Source organism: Nerophis lumbriciformis, linkage group LG11, assembly GCF_033978685.3.
Source record: "Nerophis lumbriciformis linkage group LG11, RoL_Nlum_v2.1, whole genome shotgun sequence".
NCBI lineage: Eukaryota > Metazoa > Chordata > Actinopteri > Syngnathiformes > Syngnathidae > Nerophis > Nerophis lumbriciformis.
Window position 1 is genome coordinate 21,536,490 of NC_084558.2, and position 13,396 is coordinate 21,549,885.

The 13,396-nt window shown below is 39.6% G+C and overlaps 1 protein-coding gene across 1 annotated transcript in view; it reads left to right on the forward strand.

Moving 5' to 3' along the window:
* rbfox3a (RNA binding fox-1 homolog 3a) overlaps positions 1-13,396 on the forward strand; it is a 1,142,209-nt gene that overhangs the window by 1,034,965 nt on the left and 93,848 nt on the right. Inside the window, exons 8-9 of the mRNA XM_061967072.1 lie at positions 10,763-10,855; positions 13,088-13,148. Of these exons, the coding sequence (XP_061823056.1) occupies positions 10,763-10,855; positions 13,088-13,148 (154 nt within the window). The remainder of the gene's footprint in view (positions 1-10,762; positions 10,856-13,087; positions 13,149-13,396) is intronic.

The following is a 13,396-nucleotide window of genomic DNA, read 5'->3' on the forward strand; positions in this document are numbered from 1 at the left end:
TTCTCTGCATTTAAAACCAGTTGAAGATAGCAAATGATTATTATTATGATTACTTACTCAACGTTCCAACGATCTCCAGTAAACAAAATAAATTCACATCCAGTCTGTAGTTGCAAGTTGATGCTCTTGTTTGTGTAGTACAGTTGGTTTATCCTTGTTGTAATTGTGCACGACAGATCAGCTGCAGTGATATGAATGACTTCTTCTTGGAAGACTTGGTCTTCACAGATGTTAGGTGTCCTACATGCAGTGGCTGTCCGTTTAGCAAAGGCATATGTTTAACTTAACTGTGCTACTTTTGTTGAAAACATTGAATCAGTGAACTTTGCTAGTGAAGCTCGCTGAGGACGGTGACTGCTGCTTGCTTTCACCTCATAGTTTCCAAGACACAATAAAGTATCCAATATTCCCAGGAAAAGTCACCAGCTGTTTACAAAAGAGGTCGCCAATAGGATTGACAACCCTCGAGTAAGAGGTTTCGCTTTAAGATGGTATATTAAACTGGATTTGTACCTATGATAAAAACATTTGTCCCTGAAATACCAACAAGCTACCTTAGTTTTATCCAAAATTCTGTTGTGAAGCGAAATGGGCCGCCTCTCATCGTGATCACAGACTGTGTTACAATTGTGCGCGTCTTCTGGGTTCAGCCTCAACCTAGAAGTGATTAATCATCATTCATATTTGATACCATGATAATTTTTTTAAATTGAATCACATGTGGTAATGCGTCAAGGTTGACAGCCCTAATATATACAGTATATATATATATATATATATATATATATATATATATATATATATATATATATATATATATATATATATATGTGTGAAAATCTGCTGTACAGTATGTGTGCTTGGGTCCCAATAAGGTCTGATACAATGCTAAAAACGTTGTAACAGACCACCTCAAAAAACGGAACGGATTTAAAAAAAAAAAAATTTTACTAAATGAGAAATCCAGAATGTACATGAAATTAAAGAATGTGTTTTTTACGATGTTAATTATGAACGATATAACACTGTATATTAACAACATCTTAACATCGCTCTTCTTTTACTTCTGAGACCACCTTTTTGATGGACATCTTTTACAGTCCAGCAAAACAAAACAAAAATGCAACAAACACTGTGAAATATGAACAAAAATGGTAAAAAGAAAAACCCTACAATCTGACATAATATCACTTTTCTGCAGAACTTTGTTGTAAAAATTTGCTTCCGCAGCTGTCCCTGACATCCGCGTTTCAGACTGGCCGCTCTGGAAACACTCTCCGCCCACACTACGTAGATTACCGTAATAACTTGTAATTCACTCAAAAGTGCAGATTCCAACCATTGAAATACTTTGTATTGTTCATGATTTACGGACATTTGAAAACAGCACTACACATCATAATGGCAGCTGCAGTTTCAATGTTAAAGGTCTAAAAAAAATAGTGGCAAAAATCCGGCGGGTCGGATTTAAAATCTTAACGTGCTGTAATTTGCCTAAGTCAGGTCTAAACAGTCAGTCTAAATGATTAATCGCATTGGCAATTTAATCGCGATGTAATAAAAAAAACGATTCAGAAAACTACTTTAAATAAAGTAAATAATTATAGATACTTATCACTTTACCAAAAGAGTAATTGAATTACAAACGGAATTACTCTTCAATAAATGTAATTAATTACTAGGGAAAGTCATTAATGCGTTATTTAAAAAACAAACTTCTAATATCTGGCATATGCAGTTGAGAGACGTTTCATGAGAGCAGAGTGTGTGTGCGCCTTTAAAAGGCGGTACTTGTTGCGAGAGCGCGCTCATAGCAGCATTTTATTCGGCATTTTGTGCTGCACACATCACAGCAGTCAAGTAAGAGCTCAAAGACAAAAAACACACTTTCAGCCTTCACAATAAAAGTGCTGTATTGACAAGACTGCAAGTCAAAGTCTTTAGTAAGTTTATAATTGTATTATTTATAAGTAAGAGTATAGGTATTATAAAACTGATATTGTTTATTGTAATACCGATTGATTTATTGCTTGTGTTTTTGAAAAATGCATCACATATTAAATCGCAATATAGACGGGAAAAAATTAATTTGATTTTTTTCCAAAATCGTGAGGGAACAAGGCTCTCTTTGGTATTTCTAGATCGCATTGGATTGTACTTAATGTTGTGGCCAGTGAGTGTCTTAATGCACATAAATGTTTTTGAAACTGTACTTAAGAGGTATGTTTTAGTTCGTATGGTCTGCATGTGTGTCCGCCGGTCTCAGACACGGTCTCATGGCCGAGCTGCACCCTTGAGCTCAGTCTGTCATGGCTGAGTAATGTAGTTGAGAGTGTAATTGTATGGCTCATGGCTGCTCTACTGTGACCAGCACAGGAGCACACACATGAATGTGCACACTACACTAGGGTTTCTCAAACTGGGGTCAGAAGACCCCCAGGGCTTAGTAGACAAAAAAAGTAATGAAGAATTCAAAAAACAGAAAATATATAATGTTTGTCTATAAAAATTATAAATATTTTTGCTGTATGGTTCCAATATTTGTTTTTTTACAGTTGTATTGATTATTGTGTGTTCGATTATTGTGACCAAAAATATCACGGTTTATTGCATTTATTGCGTTTTGTTGAATGTGCTTAAAAAGTACTTACATTATACACACACTGAAATGTTTAGATAAGGTAACAACTTAGATAAGGTAGATAAGGTAACAGCTGGAACTGGAAGCAGCCTTGGAGCAGCTGCTGGAAATGGAAGCAGCCATGGTGCAGGTACTGGAACCGGAAGCAGTCGTGGTGCTGGTGCTGGAACCGGAAGCAGCCGTGGTGCAGGAACCTGGAAGCAGCCTTAGTGCTGGGACCGGTGCAGGAACCAGCTTTGAAGCTGGGACCGGTGTGGGAACCAGCCTTGGTGCTGGCACCGATGCAGGAACCAGCTTTGAAGCTGGAACCGGTGCGGGAACCAGCCTTGGTGCTGGCACCGGTGCGGGAACCAGCCTTGGTGCTGGCACCGGTGCAGGAACCAGCCTTGGTGCTGGGACCGGTGCGGGAACCAGCCTTGGAGCCGATGCTGGTGCGGGATTTTTTGCTCGTATCTGCTTTAGTGGTAAGATGTAGGCACCTTGTGTACTCAGATAGGTCACACTCTGTTAGCTGCACAGTAGCTATGTTGGTTTGCTGGCCCACCACTTTGTTAATTTCCGTTCCAAAGTCACTTTTCCGAACACAACCTATACTGTGATACTAATTGGTAGTGATCCAATCTAATAACCTGTTGTCTGCAAGAAAAAAAAATCTATCTGGTGAGCGTGAGAAAAGAATATGAAAACTTTGTTGGAGGGATTATGGGATCTCCATGGGTCACTCTGGCCAAGCTGATCTACAAAAGAATTCAACATGCTAGCGAAGTTGGTCAAAATGAGAGATCTGAAGGAGGACCTGTCTAGAACAGGGTCATGAATGAGGTTCAAGTCGCCGTCCATAATCGGGTTTTGATTACCAATATCGGGAAGAGAAGAACATACGACAAATTTATTGGCAACTACACTGGAGCACTAACACTCGCTAAAATAACCAAAATGTCAAATAGCTTTCCAGAAACCGCTACAAAACACCCATTTGGCTCCTCAAAAGCGTTTGTGGGTTTAAATAGTATGTTTTTGCCAATAATAATGGCTGCGCCCCTTGACCTGCCTGCAGAACATTTGTAATGAAACATGAGGCCCATCCATGGTCTTTTAAGACGCATGATCTCCGAAGTCTGCAGGTGCGATTCCTAAAGAAAATGAGCATCCCCTCTGAGCTGGTTCAAATGGGAATTCATTTTGCCCCTCTTGGTTGCTGCATTTACGTTCCACGACACGAACCTGCAGCCCAGATTTTGCAAAACAGTTATGTTAGACATCACTCACCCTTTGTAGGAAAGAGGTAGACTGTGACAAAGCCCTTCTTAGAGGTGGGGGGGCAAGGTGGCAGAAAGCAAGGGGAGAAGAAAAAAATAATAGTAAGGCCGAGACAAAAACAGACACACACACACACACATCTATACAGCTTCCATTTTTCATACTCACCCATCGTAAACCACTCCAGTACCCTTGTACTTATATTTGGCAATCGAACCACTAGTATTAAAATATGGAAGTGAAATACGTGACATTAATGCTGAGTGTACCACAACCAAAATGATTCAACAGTTTATAGTAACAGAACAAATAGTGTGGTTAGCTGAAACAAAACGTCGCAGCATAGGCTTCTTACATATTCGGCTTGAGACAACGGTTAAAATACAAGCCAAACAAAGAAAGAAAAAACAACTGCATGAAATTGCAAGTCAAAAACGCAGTTGGTGGGCAGTAAGTTGCCAAAGCACTCTCAAAGCCTCAACAGACCGGCGAAAGGTTTGTATGAGCCATGAGCTCAGCCTGAGCCCCAGCCACGGAAAAAAGTAAAGTACAGTGACCTCAGGGGTTGGGCACACATCCCAAGAAGGCTGAGGCTTCCTCAACTGAAGCAAAACGTTTACTATCAGTGGTTGGTACTGTCCTGATTGACTTTAGTGCGGCATTCGTTGTCATAGATCACAACATAATGATCTCCAAACTGAGAAAATATGGTTTTAATAGTATGTCACTTTCTTGGATGTTGAGCTATCTATCAGGAAGATCACAGAGAGTGTGTTTTATTGGTAGCCTATCCGAACGCAAGTACAATTACTGCGGCGTGCCTCAAGGAAGCTGCTTAGGTCCTTTACTTTTTTATTATTTTTACTAATGATCTTCCCTGTGTTACAACAAACACCAATATGGTTATGTATGCAGATGACACAACTCTATACAGTACTGCCTCTACCTTAAATGACCTAGAAAATAACTTAAATCAGGACCTGGAGAGAGTGTCACGCTGGGTAAATGATAGTAAACTTGTTGTGAATATTGACAAAACAAAAAGCATTCTTTTTGGATCCAGGCATATGCTTGTTGATGACCCACAGCTTCATATTTTAATGTCAGACATACGTATTGAGCAGGTCAAAAAAGCAAAATTGCTTGGTGTGCTATTAGACAGTCAACTGTCATGGTCCCATCATATTGACGGTATTTCAATGAACATGGGAAGAGGTTTAGCCATGGTCAGGAAATGCTCCACCTTCTTGACATCCTCAACAATGGCTCAAGTCATGAAGTCCTTGGTTTTCTGTCATCTTCATTACTGTCCTATAATATGGTCCGCTACGACTAAGTCTGACCTGAACAAACTGCAACTTGTTCAGAACAGAGCGGCTAGACTGGTACTTAAATGTTATTTGCACACTAATATTTAATTTATGCATTCACGCCTGTCCTGGTTGTCTGTTGAACAAAAGATGCACTGTAGTCTCATTATGTTCTTTAGAACTATCATTTTAGATCAATCACCAGATTACTTTTACAAACAGTTTTTAAAATCAACTAACACACATATTCATGACACTAGGAATGCCAGCAATGGCTATTTTGCACTTCCTGCTCCCAGGACCAATCTCCTCAAACATACAGTCATGTATAGATGTACATCATTCTGGAATGGTTTGCCATCTCACATTAATCTCTCACAAAGTAAATTGTCATTCAAGACAGCTTTGAAGATACACCTATTGCAGCTGCCCACATGACGTGAATTTTTAATACTGGTTTTAACTAGCTTTTTATCTTATGTTTTATTTTTCCATTGTATAATGTCTGTTATTGCATGTATTCTTTGTATTTTTATTTTGTATGCTCCTATATGGACCCCAGGAAGACTAGCAGTCGCCTTGGCGTCAGCTAATGGGGATCCATTCAATAAACAATAAACAATCAGTAGACTCGCTATGGAAGCTCTAAAAACTACCGGTACAACAAAGATGACAGGGAGACAACGCTGTCGAAGGTGAGCATCATAAATAAGACCGCCCACACTACGCCGCACATTGAAGAGACGGTCAGAAAGCGGCTCGAAGTTGGTCTGTAAAACATAGTCTATGCAACATTTTGACCAAAGAACCAACATTACATGTTATGTAGACCACAAAGAAGTGTTTTACATGTAGAAAAAAAATCTAAATATGATTCCTTTAGTGCGCCTTTTTATAGACCCACTCATCGGCAGTGCGCCTTATATTTTATGCCAGTGGTTCTTAACCTGGGTTTGATCGAACCCTAGGGGTTTGTTGAGTCGGGCTCAGGGGTTCGGCGGAGGTCAAGACATACCCGACTCATCGTGTAAATAAAAACTTCTCCCTATCGCCGTAATCCCGATACGGCAACAGCAGAAGTCACACTGATTTGCAGGTGTGTAGTTTGTTGTGAGTTTATGCACTGTGTTGGTTTTGTTCTTGTGCACCAGTAATAAAACATGGTAACACTTTAGTATGGGGAACATATTCACCATTAATTAGCTGCTTATTAACATGCAAATTAGTAACATATTGGCGCTTAACTAGTCATTATTAAGTACCGTATTTTTCGGACTATAAGTCGCAGTTTTTTTCATAGTTTGGCCGGGGGTGCGACTTATACTCAGGAGCGACTTATGTGTGAAATTATTAACACATTACCGTAAAATATCAATTGATATTATTTAGCTCATTCACGTAAGAGACTAGACATATAAGATTCCATGGGATTTAGCGATTTGGAGTGACAGATTGTTTGGTAAACTTATAGCATGTTCTATATGTTATAGTTATTTGAATGACTCATACCATAATATGTTACGTTAACATACCAGGCACGTTCTCAGTTGGTTATTTATGCCTCATATAATGTTCGCTTATTCAGCCTGTTGTTCACTATTCTTTATTTATTTTAAATTGCCTTTCAAATGTCTATTCTTGGTGTTGGGTTTTATCAAATAAATTTCCCCAAAAAATTTGACTTATACTCCAGTGCGACTTATATATGTTTTTTTCCTTCTTTATTATGCATTTTCGACCGGTGCGCCTTATACTCCGGTGCGACTTATACTCCGAAAAATACGGTACTTATTAATGCTTTAAATGACATGGCCTTATTATAACCCTAACCCTCTAACCCTGGCCCTAACCCTCTAACCCTAACCCTAACCCTAACCAACTAAAGAAGGGTTCGGTGAATGCGCATATGAAACTGGTGGGGTTCGGTACCTCCAACAAGGTTAAGAACCACTGTTCTATGCGCTCTATGGACCAGAAAATATGGTACTATAAAGTACTTGCTTAAGTTGATGTTGACATACTGGTACATTGTTCACTGTTGTTGTAGACTATTTGAAACCTAAGAAATTGTTTAAATGAAAAATTGATTTGTTTATGTCAACATGTTTTATAGCAACTTCATCATTATTGCTATGCAGCATGAAACTACAACAGCAACATAACTGTCTAGTTACACAGCTCCAAGACGTGATTTCTCAGTGGCTTTGAGGTTAGTGTCCGCCCTGAGATCGGTAGATGGTGAGTTCAAACCCCGGCCGAGTCATACTAAAGACTATAAAAATGGGACCCACTACCTCCATGCTAGATACTCAGCATTAAGGGTTGGAATTGGGGGTTAAATCACCAAAATGATTCCCGGGCGTGGCCATCGCTGCTGCTCACTGCTCCCCTCACCTCCCAGGGGGTGAACAAGGGGATGACTCAAATGCAGAGGACAAATTTCACCACACCTAGTGTGTGTGTGACAATCATTGGTACTTTAACTTTAACTTTAACTGTTCCTGTTCAGTGCAAAGTAAGCTTCAAAATAGTGGTAGTTTTGTAATACTATTAACCTGAATTCTACCACAACAACACGATGCTTGTGTTTCATTTTTTGCAAGGATAAGAAAGCTCTGCTGATGTACAAAGTTTTATTACCTTTACCAATGTATTTAACCACTTGTATGTCTGTTTGTTTGTTAGTGGGCGGATTTTGATGAAACTTTCAGGAAATGTCCAAAATGAGATAGGCAACAAGTGATTGGATTTTTTTGGGCTACTATATTACCTTATGTTTACTATAAAAGGCTGAAGCTTCTCTGTGCGTGTATGCGAGGGGCCCCGTCTCCACCCATAGAGATAAAGAGAGCGGTTGACCGCACAAGGGTCATTCTAATGCAAAGTATGAACTCTCTTGGAGCCTGTTTAGAAGAGACAGAGGAATAAAACAAACATGCACAAAAACGGCAATTTCATTTACCCTGTGATTAATTAATTACGCCAGGAGGTTATGAATTAAACTGTTTTTTTCTGTCTGTTTGTTAGTTAGCAACATAGCACAAAAGTTATGAACTCTCTGAGTGTTTCTCTTGTTGTAATTGTATTTGTAAATTAATGCAGGGGCTATGTTACATAAGTGTATGAAATACCGTATGAAAAACAATCATTATAAAACTAGAAACGCACTTGAAGAGTAAAAACCTCCAACAGGCCCTATCTCCCAGTAATAAAGAAACAAAAAACAAAAAAATACTCAATCCAGAGGGTGATCTCGATCACCCCTTAAATATAATCACTTGATCCTGACCTATTTGACATTTTCTGAAAGTTTATTAAAAATTGCGCATAATTTCTTTGGTTTATTGCTGAACAGAGTGAATCCTCTGTTGGTCATCTACTAGCTATCTATTAGCCTGCTCAGTGGCCTTGTGGTTAGAGTGTCCGCCCTGAGATTGGTAGGTCGTGAGTTCAAATCCCGGCCGAGTCATACCAAAGACTATAAAAAAATGGGACCCATTACCTCCCTGCTTGGCATTCAGCATCAAGGGTTGGAATTGGGGCTTAAATCACCAAAATTATTCCCAAGCGTGGCCACCGCTGATGCTCACTGCTCCACACACCTCCCAGGGGGTGGAACAAGGGGATGGGTCAAATGCAGAGGGTAATTTCACCACACCTAGTGTGTGTTGCTATCAGTGGTACTTTAACTTGAACTGTAACTCTTGGCCGCGGATGCGAACATACACAGAGAGAAGTTGAACTTTATGACGTAAACGTAACGTAACGTAGTCAAAATGATCCGGATCGCCGCCAAAATCATATCAGTTGTTCCTTCAGCAAAATTTGTTCATAACTTTTTGAGTTATGTTGCTAACTAACTAACTGTCAGACCCCTGCGGTCATATATACCTCCTAGTGGAAGTAAAATGTAATCCTGACTCTCGCCACACTGCAAAAACTGAAATCTAAGTAAGATTAAATATCTCAAATAAGGGAGATATTTGCTTATTTTCTGTCTGATAAGATAATTCTTCTCACTAAGCAGATTTTATGTTAGAGTGTTTTACTTGTTTTAAGGGTTTTGGTCCTAAATTATCTCAGTAAGATATTACAGCTTGTTGCTGATATTATAAGATCTATATTGAGTAAAACATGCTTGAAACTAGAACACCAACTGTCATCAACATTCACAAATAAAAAACTACTTTTTTAAAGTAATAATTTCTTACTTCAAGCATGAAAAAAAAACATGATGCCGAGCACATATCATTATGTCAACATAATGGCACTAGCATTTACTTAATTTAAGAATATTTTTCAACATATTGAGCAAAAAGGTCTCATTTGTTTTTCTACCAAGAAAAGTGCACTTGTTATTAGTGATTATATACTTATTTTAAGGTATTTTTGGGTTCATTGAGGTTAGCTAATTTTACTTGTTTTGGAAAGTCTTGACAAGCCGAATGTTCTTGTTCTATTGGCAGATCATTTTGCTTAGTTCAGATAAAATACCCCTATTTTTTTTTTTTCTTCTTGTTTTTTAACACTGACTTTTTGCAGTGCAGATCCTTGTAGTTCGCTGAGCTCCACACAAGGATCTGGGCTCGAAGGCATTGCAAACTCCTTCAAGATTGCAAAAAATAATGAACCAATCAGGATCGCCGGGCGGGATTTCATAGATGTGACGTAACGCCGAAGCGACTGTTTGATTCAAACAACAATGGTGGCAGGCTTGATTGATTGATTGATTGATTGAGACTTTTATTAGTAGGTTGCACAGTAAAGTACATATTCTGTACAATTGACCACTAAATGATAACACCCGAATAAGTTTTTCAACTTGTTTAAGTCGGGGTCCACTTAAATTGATTCAGCCCTCGCTGCGTCGTGTGCTGACATTGATTCTGCTATTACAGCTGATTTGTCGAATTTATCGAATATTAATTCTATAAAAGATGAACAAAAAACGGTTTTGAAGACATTTAATGGTGGCAAGGATGTTTTGGCTCTTCATCTGACCGGGTTTGGATTTCCCAGTGTCGCTCTCATCAGCGTCACGGGTTGATTTGGATGTGAGTGGTTGAAGTAGCACGTCATTCAAGACAACAGACAAGTGGTTTATTCAATCACATACAATTATTTTTTTACAAGGCCCCGCCTTCTGAAATACATCTCCTATTGAGAAGTCCCAGATCCTTGTGTGGAGCTCAGCAAACTACAAGGATCTGGCGAGAGTCAGCTTAGGTAAAATGCACAAATGGAGAAAAATGATTTCAGCACACTGTCGTAGGCTCAAATATTGTTTATTATCCCCCATTTTCCTTGTGCCATGTTGATGTTACATCATTCTAAAGGATAACAGCTGCATATATGGATTTCACTGTACTGTACTCAATTCCTGTGTGTGTCCTGTCCTTTTCCAAACATCTGAGCATTCAGTTCCAAACCTTATTTTAACCTACAGGCTTCTCATTTCTGCTCTGTGTCTTTTTCTTCTCTTCTTTACCTGTTTTATATTATTTCCACCCTTTATCTCTTGCTTTTTAACCCCACTTCCTGGCAACTGCAGGGCTTTGGGTTTGTAACATTTGAAACAACCGCAGATGCCGACCGTGCACGAGAGAAACTAAATGGTACAATCGTAGAAGGACGCAAAATAGAGGTGCCTGTTTTTTTTTTTCCTCTCTGTCTTTGCCTTCTGCCTTCCCCTTCTCTCGTCCCTTCTCCTCCCGCCCCTGACTCTGTCTTTCCTTTTTCCTTCTGCCTGAAGTTTCCTGCAATACCTTCCCTCTCTTCCATTCATCTCGTGTCTTCCACCTGCCTGCTGCACCTTGAACGCTGCATGCTGAACCCTGATCTGATCTGTAAGTGTTTGTGACAAAGACAGAGAGAGCGCGACCCAGCGTGGTTTTGAGTGTTTTGCAATGTTTTGACACAAACAATGAATTCTACTTTGCTCATGGCGACCGAGGCATGTTTGTGTGTGCATGCGCACGGAATAACGTGAGTTTGTTTTCTTGAGGCTAAAAGACTAATTAGATACAGACTCGCACTTACAGTTGTAATGTTGAATTATGTTAGTACTACATATTGCTTTTGTATTCAAAAATATCAATAATACATCATATTTCTATTACACAACTCAAAATGGTTGACCTGATGTTCCGTCTTCCTAATTTAAAGGCCTACTGAAATGCGATTGTCTTATTTAAACGGGGATAGCAGGTCCATTCTATGTGTCATACTTGATCATTTCGCGATATTGCCATATTTTTGCTGAAAGGATTTAGTAGAGAACATCAACGATAAAGTTTGCAACTTTTGGTCGCTGATAAAAAAGCCTTGCCTGTACCGGAAGTAGCAGATGATATGCGCGTGACGTCACAGGTTGTGGAGCTCCTCACATCCGCACATTGTTTACAATCATGGCCACCAGCAGCGAGAGCGATTCGGACCGAGAAAGCGACGATTTCCCCATTAATTTGAGCGAGGATGAAAGATTTGTGGATGAGGAAAGTGAGAGTGAAGGACTAGAGGGCAGTGGGAGCGATTCAGATAGGGAAGATGCTGTGAAAGGCGGGTCGGGCCTGATATTCAGCTGGGAATGACTAAAACAGTAAATAAACACAAGACATATATATACTCTATTAGCCACAACACAACCAGGCTTATATTTAATATGCCACAAATGAATCCCGCATAACAAACACCTCCCTCCACCCGTCCATATAACCCGCCAATACAACTCAAACACCTGCACAACACACTCAATCCCACAGCCCAAAGTACCGTTCACCGCCCCAAAGTTCATACAGCACATTTATTGCCCCAAAGTCCCCAAAGTTACGTACGTGACATGCACATAGCGGCACGCACGTACGGGCAAGCGATCAAATGTTTGGAAGCATACTCACGGTACCGTGTCTGCGTATCCAACTCAAAGTCCTCCTGGTAAGAGTCTCTGTTGTCCCAGTTCTCCACAGGCCAATGGTAAAGATTGACTGTCATCTTTCGGGAATGTAAACAATGAAACACCGGCCGTGTTTGTGTTGCTGAAGTCGGCCGCAATACACCGCTTCCCTCCTACAGCTTTCTTCTTTGCTGTCTCCATTGTTCATTGAACAAATTGCAAAAGATTCACCAACACAGATGTCCAGAATACTGTGTAATTTTGCGATGAAAACAGACGACTTAATAGCTGGCCACGATGCTGTCTCAAAATGTCCTCTACAATCCGCGACGTCACGCGCTGACGTCATCATACCGATTCAAAATTGCACTTTAGTAAACTAACCCGGCCGTATTGGCATGTGTTGCAATGTTAAGATTTCATCATTGATATATAAACTATGAGACTGCGTGGTCGGTAGTAGTGGGTTTCAGTAGGCCTTTAAGCGTTTGTTTACTACTCTTGATATTGTGTTTTTTAAAGAAACACTACCTGGCTGCCAATGGTGGTCTCTGTTTGTGTACTTGTTGGGTGTATTGTGGATGACTGCACTGATGCGGTGGTACAATCGCGGTTAGTACCACATAACCGTTGCACAAAAGTAAATGAATAACTTGTCTAGGATGACTGTATAATCCTGATCGCAATGTTTTTTCCACCCAAATCTTACATTAATTTTCAAAATGTGTTCTGAATAACTGATCTTCACAGCTTAACACTTTCTAATCATCTTTTACAATGTTATGATCATTTAATTTTCCATCAGACTTCTCTGGATGAAATGCATTGTGTGTATTCAAGCATTTAAATCAAACTTTTGACTGATTGCATGTGGCCTGACTTGCTAAAAAACAGGGCATGGAGAATGGTTATAATAGGCTTTCTACTGTTTGGTTCTGTGCATCCTGTTTCTCCTGATGCTAACATCTGCTTGCCTGCTGACAGGTTAACAATGCCACAGCAAGAGTAATGACCAACAAAAAGGTGGCGAACCCTTATACAAACGGTAAGAATGTGGTTTGTATTTCTTTATTTGTTATACTAATTCTAATCCCTGAGAGAAAATTGTATCTTTCAATTTGCTGTATGCATATTGTTGGGAATCAGGCATGCTCAACCTGGGGTGTGTGTAGTCAGGAAGTTGCTATTTAATTTGTATGTATAACTTGCCCAGATAAGACAGCATACATTTTTCGTTATTTATCAAGTAAACCTACTTTTAGATTTGAATGAAAACACATGCTGCACATGCAA